At 43.3% G+C, this 18,611-nt stretch overlaps 1 protein-coding gene across 1 annotated transcript in view; it reads left to right on the top strand.

Moving 5' to 3' along the window:
* Nucleotides 1-1,140: 1,140 nt before the first annotated feature.
* The window catches only part of CANX (calnexin), a 33,316-nt gene continuing 15,845 nt past the window's right edge, over nt 1,141-18,611 (top strand). The window contains exons 1-4 of the mRNA XM_089529013.1: nt 1,141-1,239; nt 11,241-11,432; nt 13,938-14,011; nt 15,665-15,723. Coding sequence (XP_089385139.1) covers nt 11,244-11,432; nt 13,938-14,011; nt 15,665-15,723 — 322 coding nt within the window. The 5' untranslated portion in view covers nt 1,141-1,239; nt 11,241-11,243. The remainder of the gene's footprint in view (nt 1,240-11,240; nt 11,433-13,937; nt 14,012-15,664; nt 15,724-18,611) is intronic.

Raw genomic sequence — 18,611 nt, 5'->3', positions numbered from 1 at the left:
GCCATAGCATGAATGAATAATTATTGCCTTCGGCACCTTTGCAATAACGCTTCGTTGACGCTATGGGCAAGGTATTCATGGGAGCTTTCCATGAAGAAGAGGCTCCAGGCCCATGGCAGTTCATTCACGGGAGAAGTGCTGAATGCTGAGTGCGATGCCATGGGGAAATCTTTGCACAAGGGCATGGTCGCTGGCGGTGGGAGCGTCCCACTTCTCTCCAGTGTCGTGTGTCCGTGTGGTCATCTAGTCCCGCATTGATTCTGCTGCTGTGTGGCAGCTTCAGTGAGAGGGAAACGTTGTTGTTGTTCTTAGAGTAAGGGTGGTCTGAGGAAGAGGGCTTCAAAAGGCAAAGTAAATTCGGTTTATTTGGCAAAACCGTAAATGCTCCGCATCCACACTGCAGAAATAGTCCAGTTTAGAGACCGCTTCAGCTGCCATGGCTCAGTGCTATGGAATCCTGGGGTTTGTAGTTCAGGGTGAGATACACTGCCTCTCCTTCCAGAGTTGTGGTGCTACAACAAACTACACACTCCACTATTCCCTAGCATGGAGCCACGGCAGTTAAAGCCAGGCCAGACTGCATTGTTTCTGCAGTGCGGATGCAGCCAGCGCTATGGAATCCTGGGAATCATAGTTTGTTGTGGCACCAGAGGCTCTCAGTTACAGGAAACTACAATTCCCAGAATTCCATAGCATTGGGCAACAGCAGTTAAAGCGGTGTCAAGATGGATTATTTCTACAGTGCAGCCATGGACTCCAAGCCAAACGCTAAGAGGCTGCTTTCAGGACTACTGCCGTCCATATTCTTCTCAGCGGTTGAGATTTGCAGCAGACATAGCAAGGCCCCTTCCACTCTACTGTCCCTTTAAGAAAGAAGCGGCTCCTTTTTTTTCTTCCAGCAGCCGCCCTCTCTGACTCGCCAGCCAATCCGCGCGCACTTCCCACCTGGTCTTCCAGCCAATCAGGGCGCTCCACGAAGGGCAGCGTCTGCGGGTTAGAGCGGCGGAGAGTGACACGTGGACCCAGCCAATGAGAAACGCGGGTGGAGCCGAAAGGGCGGGAACTCGGCGCCTGCCTGAATCAATGGGGTAGGGAAGTGCGGCGGGAGCGTTGGGGGGCGGGGCTTGAGGGTAAGGAGGGAAGCGGCGGCGGAGGGCTAGTGCTACTGCTGCTGCTCAGGGTCACGTGACGGGAGGCGCGGGGGAGCCGTGGCGGTTGGGGTGCGCGCGCGCGAGGGAGGTGAGTCCCCCATTTCAGCCCTGGAGGAGGATAGGAGATTCGGAGGGAGGTGGCGGGAAAGAGCATTCTGGGATACTGGGGGTGGCGGAGGCGGCGAGGGGCCCTCAAATCCAGGGGCGGCGAAGAAGGCCTCTGTAAGGGTTCCCTTGGTGCCCAGTCCAGGCCCGACGCAGGGGCCTCCTGGGCTTGGACGGGCGGGAAGGCGGGCCCGGGGAGCGCCCGGGGCCGTTGCCGTTGCCGTTGCCGTTGCGGGTCCGTTGGCGCTCCCTCCGCGCCCGGCCCGTGACTCATCAGTCCCCCCGGACATCTCTTGAGCTGCCATGGCAGTGGAACCCCGGGATTTGTAGTTTGCCCTGGCAGCAGAGGCTCTGTGGCAGAGGAGGCTGAACGTCTCTCGAAACTACAGTCCCCAGAGTCCTGCTTGGCCGTGGCAGCTCAGTCCCTGAGACACACACGTGCCGCTCGTTCCCTTTCCGCTTACTCTTCAGGGCGCTTCGTCGTTGAGGCGGGCCTTCAAGCCGTTCCATATTCAGGGCGACCCTATCATAGGGTGGGTGTAGGCAAGGCTCTCCAGGTTTTGTTCCCTTGCCATGGCTTTGCCCTGAGGCTGAGAGAGTGTGACTTATTGCCCAAGGTCACCCCCAGTGGGCTTCCTCTCTGGCTGCAGTGCGCACAACACTTTGTTTCTGCGTGTGCTTCCAAGTCCTTTTGGACTTACGGTGGCCCTACGATAATAAATAAGTAGATAAATAAATAATAGCTTTATATATATATATATATATATATATATACACACACACACATACATACACACACACACACACCTCTCACTTCTCTGTTACCAGGGCCTCATTCCCACTACCGTTTAAACTGGATCACAAATTGGTTTGAACCGGTTTAAATGACCATGGTTTGCACTTGAACTTGAATCACTGAAGTGGTTCAGAGAGGGAGGGCCATACGCTAGACCCATTGAACCCGCGTCTTTTCCAATAAATCGATCCAGCGCATGCGTGAACCAGATCCAGATCAGAATTGATTTAAATTTGCCCTTTGGCCGGCTGGAGTGGGTCCATTTTGAATCTATTCATTCGTCAATGTGATCCACAAGTGGGTTATTTTATTTTGCAGCAAGAAAACGCGATCGGGGCAAATGTAGTGTGAACCACGTTTCCCTGCCAAACCAATCCATTGATTTGGATTGCAAAGCGATTTATTTGTAAGTGGGAATGTGGCCAAAGACAACCAGAGCATCTTACAATTTAAAATTCAAACAATACATTATATAAATAGCCCAATCTTCGCTCCCTCCTTTAAAACAACAATTACATTTACGACAAATTAAAACAATCTCTTAAACATAGATAGTCTAATAAACATCTATTAAAATTAACAGGTTATCAGGCTGGGCGAGGGAGCTGCAGGAGACGCTGACGTGAGTAGCAAACTCGATTTCCGGTTGGGGTTTTCCTATTCAGGAAAGGCCTGCCGGAAGAGATCCATCTTGACAGCCTATCGTGACCCTATCACAGGGTTTTCTTGCCAAGTTTCTTCAGAGGAGGTTTGCCATGGCCGCCACAGAGGCTGAGACAGTGTGACTTGCCCAAGGTCACCCCCAGTGGTTTTCGAGCCCTGGTCTCTTCTAGAGCCCTATTCCAGCAATGCTCAAACCACACTGGTTCTCTATATGTCAGGGGCCCATACTTTTTTTTCCTTTTGTGGAGCAATGCCTCACAATTAGAAAGGGGGGATCCAGTGTGCGTCTGCACTGCAGAAATAACCCAGTTTGATGCCTCTAACTCATGGCTCCATATAATAGAATTCTGGGATTCGTAGTTTCGTGAGACGTCTAGTCTTCTCTGTCAGAGAGCTAAATGTCTCACAAAACTACAGTTTCCAGGATTCCTTAGCATTGAGCCATGGTTGTTAAAGTGGTCTCAAACTGGACTATTTCTGCAGTGTGGATGCAGCTTAGGAATGTCTGGTGATGGGAATAGCAAGTATGGCCTCATACAAAAAGCCTCCTGTTGCACCTAAAATATGGATGACTTGTTCCAGGAGGTCTCCTCCATCACCAGTTCCAGTGAGGAATGGAAAGGAACATGAGTGAATTGGGAACAGGGCACTTGAATGGGATGTATGTGTAGGATGCAGGATGACATTAGAATGTGCAAAGAAAGGATATTTATACAGCCAATGGCTGCATTCTTCTTTTAAAAAAATGTTTGTTACTGAGTGGTTTGAGAACTATAACTGGTGCAGCTATTTTAGCGTTTAACTGATTAGAAGTGCCAGGCTATTAATAATGGTCTCCACTAATATAGGACTAAAGATATCAAAGGAAATGTGCAACATAAAATAATAGAATCAAGCATGAAATGTATCTGGATTATTAGCAAAAGTTGTGTGAGCTGTAAATCCTTGAGGAGAAAAAAGGCAGATGCCATGTATGATGTGAAGAAGGAAGTGATAAAATAGCAGTGCACCCTATGAAAGCATAAGAAGACAAAGGTAGATTGCAAAGGGCGGATGAGGTTAGTGTCATAAACTGTGCCGGCCTTGAACTTCAAATAGATAATGCACGCAAGAATGAGGAAATACCTACTTAAAAGGAGTAGCTGACTGAAAATCTGCATTTTAACCATTTTGCTAACTGAAATTCTGCAGCCCTCCCACGATATTAAATATTTCCTTTTGTTCAAAGCTGACATAGAAGCACTTGTTTCTACAATAAAATAAGATACTGAAGGATTCTAAAAAGTTTTAATAACTTAAGTTTTAGTTCTGTGAGAGGTTCAATTTCTGCAGAGTACTGAGGGAAGCCTAAAAGATTAATATTTCATGCAGTATTTATAATTTGAAGACATGTTTGTTACTACTTCTAACAAGAAATAACTATTTATAATATAGCTTTGTGTGGAGCTACACTGAAAGGAAGCACCATAATTTGTTAATTTTAAGATCCTACAAGACTCTTTGTTTTAATGAGTTGTGAATGGCAAAAATATATGCATGTTCTTGAGAGTTGTGGGTGTTGTCTTAAACATGACTAATTATTTTCGTTTGACATGTAGTGGTCTAAATGGACACAAAGTACTCTCCTCTGCATGTTTATTCAGAAGTGCTGTTGCATTCAGTGCAGCACCCTCAGGCAAATACGTTCAGGTTTAAATCCTAGTTTTCATGCCATAGGATAATGTTCCTAACATAAGGCTCGAACAGACAGGCCAAAATAAAGCTGCTTCGGGTCACTTTGGAGGTATGCTGTTTAAATGACACATGCATCTTAAGAGACCAGAAGCCGCAGCTGTCAATGTTCCTCTTTTATGGAAAGAAAGGGAGAACTCTGAGAGAGTTGTGAAAGTTTTGCCTGCTTGTTTTGTCACAGGGTGCTTTACCTGCTTTGGTAGACAACCATCTGTCTGCCTGCCTGCAAGCTTATGCTAATATAAATTATGGTGTACATGGAGCTGATGCACCTATACATTAAATAGTAATCAAAGTTGTCCATTTCTGAACCATTGTTGACTCCAGAAAAGTGAACAGGTCTTTGAAGAGTCCAGAAAAGGTCCAGAAATGAAGGCACAAGTTGTGGGTAACTGATGTTCATCTAGAAGACAGCTGTAAAGGTAATGGTAGTTTACTCTTTATGAGCCAAGTTTAAGACTCAAGAAAACGCAACAAAATGGTGTTTTGTTCCCCATAGTTCATCCCACAAGGTCAGACAGAGTGAGAAAACACATGATTTATCATAGTGTTTTTTTTTAAAAAGTCCAAATCTATACAGTATAAGGAAGCATGGAAGATGTATTGAGCTACATCTTAAGTATACGACGGAAAGAGGGAGAGAGAAAACACATTATTTGTTACAGTTTTTTAAAAGCCCAAATCTCTACAATGTAAAGAAATCTGGAGGCTGTGTAGTAAAAATTATGGCGGGGTGGTCTATCCGCGCCTTGTTTTGCTGCGCGAGGGAGCCGCAGCTGACAAACCGCACTGCTCCCTCGCATAGCAAAAAGAACCCTTAAAAGGCGGGTTCTTCTTATGGCACAATTGCGACGCCGCAGCGCGCCAGTGACGCCGGGACATGCGGACGCTAAACGTCCGTCACGTCAAAACGGCGGCACCCATGTGTATAGGGCACCGCCATTTTGACACCCCGTCACGTGCTGGGGTGAGGCCATTATGGGCAGTGTGCCCTCGGCCGATCCCTAGCACGTGATGGGGGCACTGTAAAGGCCCATCTGAAGAGGGCCCTAGTTAAACTGTTAAGATGGCAGTGGCAAACCCACTCTGAAGAGAATTGCCAAGAAAACCCTGTGATAGGTTTGCCTTGGGGCCACCATACATTGGAAAGGACTTGAAGGCAAACCACACAAACATAAGTGCAAAGAAAATAAAAGATGAAATAAAAATAAAATAAAGATTGCACTAAAGATGGATAGAAAATGCATGCTCTCCCCTTAGAAAAATAAAGTATGCCTTGATATGTCCGAAATATCTCTAATCAAAATACATAGGTTTCATATCAGAGCATTTCTGATGCAGCCTTGCATTTTTCCCCCCACCTAACAGTCTAACCTACAAAGGTTAGTAGTCAATAATAATAATAATAATAATAATAGGATTTATTTATATGCTGCCCAATCACTGGGAATCCGGGCAGCTTACATGTTCCCTGCCCTCAGGCTTACAATCTAAAGACACAACACAAAAGGAGAAGGGAATGGTGAGGGGGAAGGAGATCAGGCCCAGCATTCTTCTCTCCCTCTGAGGCCTGGACCAAGGCAGATGGACTGGAGGGAGGGCTCTTTTTCTTAATCGAAGCCGGGCCTGATGGTGTTGGGCCTGTCCTTTCACTCTCCCAGGCCAGAAGATGACAGTTGGAAGGAGCGAGGGGAGGGCTCTTCCTCTTCAGGCCCGATGGCACTGGGCCTGTCCTTTCACTCCCTCCCAGGGCAGAAGATGACATTTGGAAGGAGGGAGAGGAGGGCTCTTCTTCTTCAGGCCTGATGGCATTGGGCCTGTCCTTTCGCTCCCTCTAAGGCCAGAAGATGACAGTTGGAAGGAGCGAGGGGAGGGCTCTTCCTCTTCAGGCCCGATGGCATTGGGCCTGTCCTTTCACTCCCTCCCTGGCCAGAAGATGACAGTTGGAAGGAGGGAGGGGAGGGCTCTTCCTTTTCAGGCCCTGATGGCATTCTATACATGAATAGTGTGTAAGAAACCAGAGTGGGACTAGGTAGTGGTTGGAATACTAAAGTTGCATTTCCCTCTGGTTATGAGACTTTTGGGGATTGCTGCATTCTCCAGAGCAGACAAACTGCAGATATCTCTCTTATTCACATGGGATGGTGGAATGCTAACAGTTATTGAAGGACCAACTGAAACATAACTGAGCAGTGAGCAATCATTTTGAGTTTGTAACTCAAAAACAAACCTTTTGCATTTGTAACAGCCAGCTGTTTCTATTTCCAGGGGTACAGCATTCATTCTTTTTCCCTATAGTTTATGACATACTCTTAGATGTTATCCTCCCCCCTCGAAGGGCACCATGTCAACATGTACTTGCAAATTCTAGCAAATTATTTTTGTTTTAGCATTTTTGTTTCAGTCATTTATTCCTTTAAGATGGGGTGGGCAACTTGAGTGCATTTGGGTAAGAACTGTCATTGGGACTCTCTAGACTAGAGGCCACACAAAAAATGCCTGAAATTGAGAAGTACATGTATATGAAAGTCGACTTTCAGTTTTGGAAAACAGAGTTTTTTGCAATGGTTTTCTCCCAGGATTTTTAAATGTTTAACTATGTGGATAAAAGTGTGGAGGGAGAGTTTTGGACGTAGTCAAAAGATGAATGGCCAACTCTGTAAAGTTCCAGGAGATGCAATTCGTTCACATTTTCTCAGAGAAAGTGGGTATGGTGGGTATGCAGAGGGTCGGAGACTACAAAATGTGTAGCCCAGGGTCAAGTAAACAGGAAGGAGTTTGTGTGTGTCTCACAACCTATAGGATTCAGGCTTAACCCCATGGTTTAAAACACTGATACCTTGCATGTGGGGGAACATGGACATGAAAAGACATAACTTAGAGGTAGTCTCAGTTCTGTCTGTATACTGAACGGGGAACCCTATGCCCTTTGGGAGCCTGTGTAAGGAATTCTGTGCTAATGATGATAATCAAGGTGAAAGGTGCAGGTAAATTTACTTTAATTTCCATCTTCTTGTGTGACTATTGCTGTAAACAGTGGCTGCTTGGAGATATTACTGTAAAGCTGAGATGGGAAAGATGCAGCTCTGTAAATAGCTGTGAGACTGCAGCTTCTGTCAGCACAAGCCAGTAGTGGGAAATGATGTGATTGCAGGTCAAACCTGGATGTTTGCCATCCTTCCTGTAGCATCTAATTGCCTTGTACCTCTTACCTCTAAAAGGCTAGAAAATGGAGGCCTTTGTGGATAGAAGTGAGGAGAAGCTTAGTTTTCATTTTTCTATGTCATCAAAGAAAATGCCAAAAATATAATTAGTTGCTGCTGTATCCCAAGTCTTGCTTTTCGAGAATGATTGGGGGGGGGGGGTTAATATCAGGTTTGTTCATTTGTTTTTAGTGAGTATTGATTATAATTATACTTTTAGCATCCTGATTATCTGTGTACTTGGTAATGGATTGTAGTGAATTTACCAGGACAGTTCAAACATGTATGTATATGATTAGTAATTAGCTTGGAGAAGAGATGCAGTGCATTGACTCTTCCAACTTTATTCTCATTCTGCCCAGTGTTAATTAAACTTATCAGAATGTGAAATTAAGAATGGGTTCTTCAAGTTATCACTCAGCTGGCGGAGAATGACAGAATATGATTATTGAACATAAAACTGGACAGGCAGTTTAGACTCAGTTCAGGTAACATAATTTCAGAATAACAATGGAATATCTTCCATACCTTATGAGAAAGTTGTGGTACTGGACTTTTAAGGCAGCCTGTAAGAACTCCTGTAAGGGTGCTGTTTTTATTCCCTAGCACTAGGAGAATAAAAACCAACTGCAAAATCATATCACAAAACTGCAATTTCCCATGATAGTGCTTTTTGGTCCCACCAAACCTTTTTTGGGCCCAAGATACCTTTTCTTTTCAAAACTTGAGTTGGCTGCTATTTTGGAAAAGTGGGCAGGTGTGGCCCTTAAGAGAAAACTGAAACATAGGGTTGGTGCAGGCCCCAAACCTCCCATAGATGTTCACCCTAATATAGGGTCAAATTCTATTAATTGCTAATCATGAAGACCAATACAGTCAGCCTTCCTCACCCATGGATTCAACTATCCACTGCTTGAAAATATTTTAGAAAATATAAACTTCAAAAAGCAAACCTTGATTTTACTGCTTTATGCAAGGGACAGTGTGCTGTAGTAGTCTGAGCATTCGACTATGGCCTGTTACAGACAGCCAAAATAAAGCTGCTTCGAGTCACAGTGGAGGTATGGTGTTTCACTGATGCATGCGTCCTAAGAGTCCAGAAGCCACACCAAAACCATGCTCCAGTCCTTAGGTCTGGAGTGTGGCTTTGGTGCGACTTCTGGACTCTTAGGACGCATGCATCATTGAAACACCATACCTCCACTGTGACTCGAAGCAGCTTTATTTTGGCTGTCTGTAACAGGCCTATGTCTCTGGAGACCAGGTTCAAATCCTGGCTTGGCCATATAAATCCACTGGTGAATTTGGGCAAGTCGCACACACTCAGCTGTACAGGATGGCAACAGCAAATCCACTCTGAAAAAGCTTGCCAAGAAAACCTCATGATAAGTTCACCTTAGGTTCGCCATACATCAGAAACGACTTGAAGGCACACATCAACAACACCATTTTACTACACCATTGTATATAATGGGACTTGAGCATCCATGGATTTTTATGTCCACGGGGTGGTCCTGGAACCAAACCCCAGTGGATACCAAGGATTTACTTTATTGTATGGTGCCCTTATGTATCTAATGCCATAGGAATCCCATATTTCCCTTCCCTTGGTGCTACAGCCCTTTGTTGTGCCAATGCCCTGCTCAACATCCACGATATTTGTAGTCTTTTGAAACCAGTTGGGATTGACATTTTGGGCAGATTTCAAGGAAGCACACTAATGTATCTTGGAAAAATACACATATGTGTCCCCAAAGTTACGAGCCAGCATTGCTTTGATTTCTGGATTCCAGTGCTAAACATTGTTCTGAAAGGCTTTGATGAGGGTATGCAATGCGAGTTGGCGCTTGTTCGAATAGCTGAGTAACAGCAACTAGCATTGTTATTCCTTGAAACTAGAACAGTTTCTCCTAAAGAAGCATGTTAATATTTTGCAAATTTTGATTCAGAAATGCAAAAGTATGCTAATAATTCTTCAGCATTTGCTTTGCAAATCTACCAAATTCAATTACAAGCCAACAATTTTAAAAAAATTTAAAACATGTTGTATCCTTATTTGCATTGAAAAGAGCAAGCTTAATTAAAGTTGAAAATAGGTTAATAGATTGCTATTATTATCCTTGTTTATTGCTACCGTATATACTTGACTATAAGTCGATAAATTTTTGCCCTAAAATAGTCTCCAGAATCCTGGGTAGACTTATGCACAGGGCAGTAGGTCTTTCACCAAGCTTTTCCCCAGCTGGGCTGCTTCCGCAAGGGGCAGCCCAGTTGGGGAGAGCCTGGGAAGGGCGCGCGTTCGCCCTGGAGTCTCTCCTTCTCTGGGCTCCCTCCACAGAGGCGCTTCCCAGGGCGCGCGTTTGCCCTGGAGGCCTCTCCTTCGCTGGGCTTCCTCCACAGAGGAAGCCCAGCGAGGGACAGGCTTCCTAGGGCGATCGTTCGCCCTGGAGACCTCTCCTTCGCTGGGCTCCCTCTGCAGAGCGTGCGTTCTCCCTCCGCAGAGGAAGCCCAGTGAAGGACAGGCTTCCCAGGGCGCGCGTTCGCCCTGGAGACCGCTCCCTCACTGGGCTGCCTCTGTGGGGGAAAGCCCAACTGGGGACAGGCTTGCAAGGGCGCGCATTTGCCAGCAGCCTCTCCCCAGCTGGACTCCTCCTCAAGCGGACCCTCGACGCATCCACGGGTCATATAAATACCCACATTTTTGGCCCCAGAAGTTGACCTCGACTTATACATGAAGTCGACTTATACATGTGTATATATGATATGGAAAAATAGCTTCTGTTGTATTTTCTCACACTGTTTTCAATTTATGTCCTACTAAATTTGTATTCTACTTTTGTGATTCAGATAACCAACTGTTATATTCTATTCAGTAGTAGTTACTTGTAAACATGAAGTGACACTAAGTGGGATGTAGTTGTTAGAACTAAGTTTAGAACTAAGTGGGGTGTATTTGTTGATAGTATAATAACTTAGTAGAAATCTACTAACTTAGTAGAAATCCCACTCATAATTTATTTACAAGTTCACAGTTTCTGATATTTTTATATGTGTATTTGTATATAGTTATAAAGAGAGCTGACTGTGCTTTCTGTGTGTGTATAGGCAGGTGAGTTTGTTCATATATTTTAAAGACCCTTTCAATGGAATATTAACAGAAATAACAACTAAAGCAATTTGTGCGAAGCCCACCTACATATAACCTTACCAAAATAGCTGCTCCCAATGCACATCCTTATTCGACATTCTTGCTGCCAGTTAAGACTCATTCACATTGAGTACATTAGTGAATTATCTACAGTTAGCACCTGTTTGGCTCTAATGCATCTCTTTTCTTTACTTGAAGTTAAAAAAAAAGTGTCAGAGCTCCTGTAGCATCAGTTATGCTTTAAAGAGTATATGTGGCTGACTGTGCTTGGATCATCCAGCATTTGTTGTATGTATAATAACTGTGAGTCACCAGTTAAATTAGCAAACCCAGATCACGTTGGGGTCTTTACTAATGTGCGTATGTATAAAGTTATGTTCCTAGTTTTCACTGGAGGTTTAGCATTGTTTTGTCTTCTCTCTCTTTTTCATTCTTATCTATAGACCATGAAACAAAAGTGGTTGCTGTGTGCAGCATTGCTGTTAGTTGGAAATATTCTTGTCCTGGCACATGAAGCTGATGATCATGATGATAGTGATGATGATGTAATAGATATTGAAGATGACCTTGAAGATGGTGTTGAAGAGGTAGAAGAGCTGAAACATGAAGTCAATACTCCACCTCCACTCCCAAAGGTTGGTTTGAAAAGTGTTCCTATGAAAACCTTCAACAAAGAATCTTATTGAAGTATTATGCTTGAACATTAATTTGATAAAGTGTTAGAAATTGGGAAATAATTTGTTGCCACCAATGCTAATTAGTCAAATTATTGTCTGTTAGCTTGTTATTTTGGTCATGAGTTTGGGACAGACCATGAGATTTATAGAGAATGGCATGGAGGTTGCCACACTCGTCTCATGGAGCATATTTTGATATTAGTACTTTCAAACATTTTTTCCTTAATTTTAAAGTTGCCTTCCCCTAACCAGGATTTCCCCCCTAGATATACTCCAAAACACATTAAAAATTATTGCTGATGTTATGGTGGGAGTTCAAAATATGGGGATACTGTCCAGTTGGGGAGCACTGTTATAAAGTATGGGATCTCTTCTACAACTTATTCAGTTTAAATATCACTGATCAATATTTTTCTTTTTTCATTCTCCCTGAAACATGTACGCTTTTCATTATCAGCTTCGGCTGATATGCCAGCTGCGCCCTTTTCTGGAAGTAAGGGATCTCGAGACTGTTGTGCACGCGCTGGTAACCTCACGCCTTGACTTCTGTAATGCGCTCTATATGGGGCTACCCTTGTGCCTGGTTCAGAAACTACAGCTGGTTCAAAACATGGCAGCCAGACTTGTGTCAGGAACATCTAGAAGGGACCACATCACTCTGGTTCTGAGGTCCCTCCACTGGCTGCCTATTGGTTTCTGGGCCCAGTACAAGGTGTTGGTTATTACCTTTAAAGCCCTAAATGGCTTGGGTCCAAGCTATCTCAGAGACCGCCTCTTCCCATACAATCCTCCCCGCGCTCTCCGGTCCTCTGGGAGGAACTTGTTGCAGCCTCAAAAATCGAGGCTTGTGGCGACCTCCAGGAGGGCTTTTTCTGCTGTTGCTCCCAGGCTCTGGAACGACCTGCCGGACGAGATCCGTCAATTAACATCTTTGGACAGCTTCAAAAAGGCTGTCAAGACGGATCTCTTCAGGCAGGCCTTCCCAGACTAAAATATCCCGATCTCAGGATCTCCCCCCTCCTCAGTAATGTCTCCAAAGCCCCCTTTTCATTTCTTTAGAACTGAAGTTGCAGTGGTTTATCGGTTGGTATTATTTTGTTTAATTTATTGTTGTTTTAACTAGTTATTGTGGTTTTAATTTAGATATGCAGTTTAATAACTTTTTAAGGGGGGAGGGAATATATTGTTTTTATGCTGTATGTTATTTTAATGTTGTAAACTGCCCGGATTGGTTCGCCACAGGGCGGTATATAAACCTTCCAGTAAAAAAAAAAAAACAGTTGTGGTCAGTAACCATAAGCCAGTCCCTGGTTTTTTTGTTTGGTTGGTTTTTTTTACTGGAAGGTTTCTGTGGACAAACACTACAAACTGGCACTGGTCCACACAAGCCCCCCAGTACACAGGCCAGCAGGTGGTGATGGGGAGGAAGTGACGCCAGTCTTTCAGGCCTAAAGTATACACTATACTTGTATTGATGCAGCCTAAAATCGCATTGGCCTTGTTAGCTGCCACATCGCACTGTTGACTCATGTTCCATTTATGGTCTACTTGGACTCCCAGATCCCTTTCACATGTAGTCTCATTCAGCCAGGTGTCACCCATCCTATATCTGTTCATTTCTGTTCATTACTGAATTTGACAGAAGAAGAGGCATCATTTCTAACAAATTCTAACACTTTAAAAATAATAAACTCATTAAAGCATGTGTTTACCATCCTTATTAATCAAGGAGTCTAGTGAGTTAAGCCACATTGATGGAAAAATCTAGCAAGTTAACAACTTGACATGCCAATTGATTATTTATTTCCAAACTCTGTTAATTTTACCCTGCTTGTTATCTGAGAAGTGAGGGCCAATCTGTAATGTTACTGCTTGCTTTTGTCAAGTAGAAGCTGTTCGGTGGTAAGAAGTGGAAAACTTGCATTGCTTCCTGCTTAAGTAGCTGCACTGTTCAGAATGGCTCCACTGAATGTTTAAAGCTTGGAGCGCTTTGTTAATCACTTTTGTATACGAGAATTGTTTATGCTTAATTTTAATTCAGTATTGGCTGAAAATTAGGAAGCCATGCTATGTTACCTTAGTTTAGGCACTATAGAGTTGTGTTGAAAGGGATTGTATTTTCAGTTTTCCTTGTGCTTTATTACCTACTAGGCCATTAAAACAAAAGGAACGCCAGAATAGCCCCATGAATTGCTGGTATAAGTGTTGCACTGCAGTCCTACCTTGAAACTTAACTACAGAGAGTGGCGCAACAGTATGAGGGATTACGTTCTGAAGAGCTCTTTGTAAAGATTTGTTTGTCTTGCAAGAACTGTAATGTTAACTCTGCTGTTAAATTGGGAGTAAAATAATGTGGAATATAAACATACAAAGGGCATATATGTTTTTGCTTCATTGTAAGTAGTATAAATTAGTTTTAAGTATTGTTCAGGATATCAGTTAACAAGATATGTTTCCCATCAGGTTACCTATACAGCCCCAGTCCCAACAGGTGAAGTTTATTTTGCTGAGAACTTCGATAAAGGAACTTTAGAAGGGTAAGTGTTAGTCCAAAAAGGCCCTTGTTACTTTTCAAAAGGAAAATGGGTCTTTGTATTTGTTTGCTTAAAACATTAATATTCTTTTTAACATATTTATTTAGAGTATTTTACTTTCACGGTTGCTTACAGATTGGTAATTTGACAGTTCTTCTGGTTTATAATCTAAGAAGACATGACATAAAAAGAGAATGGAATGACCGTGGGGAAGGGGATCAAGTCCAGCAGATACTGCTGGTTCTTTTCTCTTCCCAGGTCCAGGGCAGTGGCAGTTGCCTCTGGGGATAGGGATGGTGGACATGTGTCTGCCTCTTCTCTGCCTCAGGCCAGAGTGGTAGCATTTAAGACAGAGGGAACATAGTAGGAAGCATTCAAGGCAGCTCACAAAATATGATTTAAAAAATCTTGATCAAAAATAAAATATATTCCAGATAACCAAAATACTGTGACAGGATGGATGAAAGAAGACTAGAAAAAAATATAATTCAAAAATCTCATAGGGATAGAAGTGCAGTGGAGATGCATGGTTCTCCAGATGATAGACTACAACTTCCATCAGCTGTAATCAATGCTAAGGGGTGACTTGGAGAACAGTGCAGTCACCATCTCTAACAGAGGCCTAATTTACAACAGAGATGGGAAAAGTACAACTTGCTGGTCATAGCCAGCCCCAATGTGACCAGTCCCATGCCTATGATTCACAGATTTTTTATTCTAAACTAAAATTGTCCATTCTGCCCTCTAGAGGGTGGGAGGTTCTCCTTGAGCTATGTTAACCACAAAGGGCCTTTTGTTTCAGAACTTGAACTAAGTGGAAGTTGTGTCTGGGTTTCAAAGAATATAGCCCACACTGATCTAAATTGGTTTGGGGTAGAGAGTTGGTAAAATTGCCTCCCTACCTGCTAGAGGATGTAAGATGTCTTTTAAAATAAAACATATTAAAGGGGGATGTTGCCACATGTGGGTCAGTAAGGAGGCATGTGTGGCCCCAGACATGGAAGTTATACATTCCTGCTTTACAAAATGGCCTAAAATTTGGTCTTGGATTATCATCAAGATGGAAACCAAACTGATCTAAATCCAGAAAACCAGGCACTGTCATGCCAACACTCCTGTCATGTATTCCTGCTAAAGTGTGTATTGTTTAAGGCAGTGGTTCTGAAGCTTTTTTCCTCTGGGCCCCCTCTACAGCATGATGTTGGGGGTGGCCTTCCTGCTCGAGGTAGTATGTGCGCCTTCTAAACCAGAAAAGTGAGGGATTTTCCCTTTGGAAAGAACAAAGGGGTTCCTCAGGCCCAGGGATTTTTCCTTTGGAAATTACAAAACGGAAGAAAAGGGGGGGGGGCAGTTAACTTTGCTCCACTTTGCTCCTCCAAATTTGCTGCCATGCTGCCCACACAAGCCCCATTTGAGAGCCTAGAGTTTAAGGAAAGAAAGTGTGTCAATAATTTTTTTATTGCCAGTAACTTGCTTAGCAACAAATAATGATTAAGATGTAATTTATACAAGTATCCTAGTGGACTGAAATTTAGTCCAGGCAACATATTTAATCTGTTCAAAGACATATCATAACACTATTACTTTTGGCAGCCAAAATTTTTTTCTTAGTGTGCAGTGTCTTCATTCTGACCTTGGGATTTAATTTAATTTTAGGTGGGTTCTTTCCAAGGCTAAGAAAGATGATACAGATGATGAGATTGCCAAATATGATGGTGAGTATAGCATCTTGCTTGGCCTTTGCTACATGGTATTAACAGGACTAGGGGGAAAACATTTTTGTGAGTGGAAACATAGACACGGCATTTTGTCACTAGGTTTTATTGAAAATAGAATAGAGTAATGATTCCCAATCTTTGGTCCTCCAAATGTTTTGCACTGCAGCTCCCAGAATTCCTGACTGTTGACCAAGCTGGCTCAGGCTTGTGGAGTTGAATTCAAAAACACCTGCAGGACAAATGTTTGGAAATCACAGAGTAGTGTCTACATGTAGCTAGAATATCACGAATGTTGATGGTACTCATTATCTAATGTTTTTATAACTTTATTTGTTTGCATGATTGAGTTGTAATAGTACTACATTTGGAAGCAAATTTTAATAATTCAAAGAAGGCAGAGGGTATTTTAAAGAATTTATTCTATTTATATCTTGTCCTTCCTTCAAGACAATCCATTTTACAGAATTCTTCATTTGCTTTTAACCATATGAGTAGATCAGACTGAGAAAAATGGTTCAAAGGTCACTCAGTGAGCTTCATAACTTGAGTGAAAATTTAAACGTGAGTTTTCCAAATCCTGGTCCACAGTTCTAGGTAGTATATCCCATTGGCCCTTCTGTATCAGCTACTACCATGCTGTTGACCAGCACTGGTAAAAGCACATGACTTCCTTGTTACAACAGTTCTGCTGACTTTCAGTCTGTTTCTGGAAACAATTCAAAGTTCTGATTATGTCCTGTAAAGCTCTAACCTCTACATGGCATGGTTATCTGACAACAAGAATCTCTTCCACTGTCCTGCCCACAATCTGAGATCTTTGGGTGAGACCATTCTCTTGGTACCACCACCCTCTCATACACACTTGTTGGGATGTGAGAGAAGGTTTCCTTGGTGCTTATTCTAATTTTAAAAAATGTAAGCCGCTCTGATAGCCTTTTGGCTGAAGAGCGGGGTATAAATATTATAAATAATAATAATAATCCTACATTTTGGAACTTCCTTCCAGTGGAGGCTAGCTTTTCCTTCTGTTGGCTGACAAAGGCTTTTTATTCCGAGAGGTTTTGGGAAACTGACTGTTTGTAAAACTGGTATTTAATAGTGTGTTACGCTGCCTTTTAACTACCTTTAATATTTTTATTATATAGCGGGTGCCTAATAATAATAATAATAATAATAATAGGATTTATTTATGTGCTGCTCAATCACTGGGAGTCCGGGCGCCTTACAACAGAGGGGATAATATCTGGACCCATTTCAAACTGGCTTCAGAGCAGGATATGAAGTTGAGATTGCCATGGTCGCCTTAGTCGATGATTTCCGTCTGGGCATTGACAGGGGAAGTGTGACCTGGTTGGTGCTTTTGGACATCTCAGCAGCTTTTGATACCATAGACCATGGTATCCTTCTGGAACGCCTGAGGGAATTGGGTATCGGGGGCACTGTGCTCCAGTGGTTCTGATCCTATCTCTCGGGCAGATTCCAGATGGTGCAGTTGGGGGACACTTGCTCCTCTAAGAGGGAACTAACATCTGGGGTCCCTCAGGGAGCTATTTTGTCCCCCACTTTGTTCAACATTTACATGAAACCACTGGGAGAGATCATCCGGAGACATGGGGTGCGGTGTTATCAGTACGCTGATGACACCCAAATATGTTTCTCTGTGTCTCCGACTGATGCAGTAACTAAGCATGGCGTCTCTCTGAATGCCTGCCTGGAGTTGGTAATGGGCTGGATGAGGGAAGACAAACTCAGTCTGAATCCAGAAAAAACGGAAGTACTGGTGATAGGTTCCCCAGGCCTGGGGAAGGAAATTTGTCCATCTGTCCTGAACGGAGTCACACTTGCCCTGAAGGACGAAGTTCGCAGTCTAGGAGTACTTCTGGACTCGTCCCTGCAGTTGTCATCTCAAGTAGATGCGACGGTCACAAGTTCTTGCTATCAACTTTGGTTGATATGCCAACTGCGACCCTACCTGGGCCAAAGGGACCTTGAAACTGTGGTACATGATCTGGTAACCTCTAGATTTCTGTAATGCACTCTACATGGGGCTACCCTTGTACCAAGCCCGGAAGATTCAATTAGTACAAAATATGGCAGCCAGACTGGTCACCGGTACATCTAGGTTTGACTATATAAAACCTCTTTTAAAAGATCTTCACTGGCTGCCTATTCGCTTCCGAGCGCAATACAAGGTGTTGGTTATTACCTATAAAGCCTTACATGGCTTGGGCCTGAGTTACTTGAGGGACCGCATCTCCCCATATAATCCGCCCCGCACATGCAGAACATCCGGGAAGAATCTTATGGAAATTCCACCTTCCAAATATGTTTCTACATCCCAGATGGCCTTTTCAGTGGCGACCCCGCGAATCTGGAATACCCTTCCCGAGGAGCTCCGTTTGACGACCCCTCCTAGAAACATTTTAAAAAAGGCTTAAAACCTTCCTTTTTTGTCAAGCCTTCCCCCCTGATAAATGAAGTTGTGTATGTTGATGCTATTGATTCCCTGCCTTACCTTGCTGTATGACTGTGTTTTAAATTTTGTGTAATTGGTTTTTATCTAGAGATGTTTTGTAACGGTTTTTTAATGTTTGTAATGGTTTTCTACGGCTGTAAACCGCTTTGATCTGTGGAAAAGCGGTATACAAATAAAATTTATTATTATTATTATTATTATTATTATTATTATAATGGACGGTTTCCTGCCCTCAGTCTTACAAATCTAAAAAGACACAACACAAAAGGAGAAGGGAATGGTGGTGGGTCCAGCATTCTTCTCTCCCTCTGAGGCCTGGACCAAGGCAGATGGACTGGAGGGAGGGCTGTTTTTCTTAATTGAGGCCAGGCCCGATGGCGTTGGACCTGTCCTTTTGCTCCCTCCAAGG

Source organism: Sceloporus occidentalis, unplaced genomic scaffold, assembly GCF_023333645.1.
Source record: "Sceloporus occidentalis isolate IW3139 unplaced genomic scaffold, rSceOcc1.0.p SCAF_1, whole genome shotgun sequence".
NCBI classification, from domain to species: Eukaryota; Metazoa; Chordata; class Lepidosauria; order Squamata; family Phrynosomatidae; genus Sceloporus; species Sceloporus occidentalis.
This window is presented reverse-complemented; position numbering and strand designations above follow the sequence as displayed.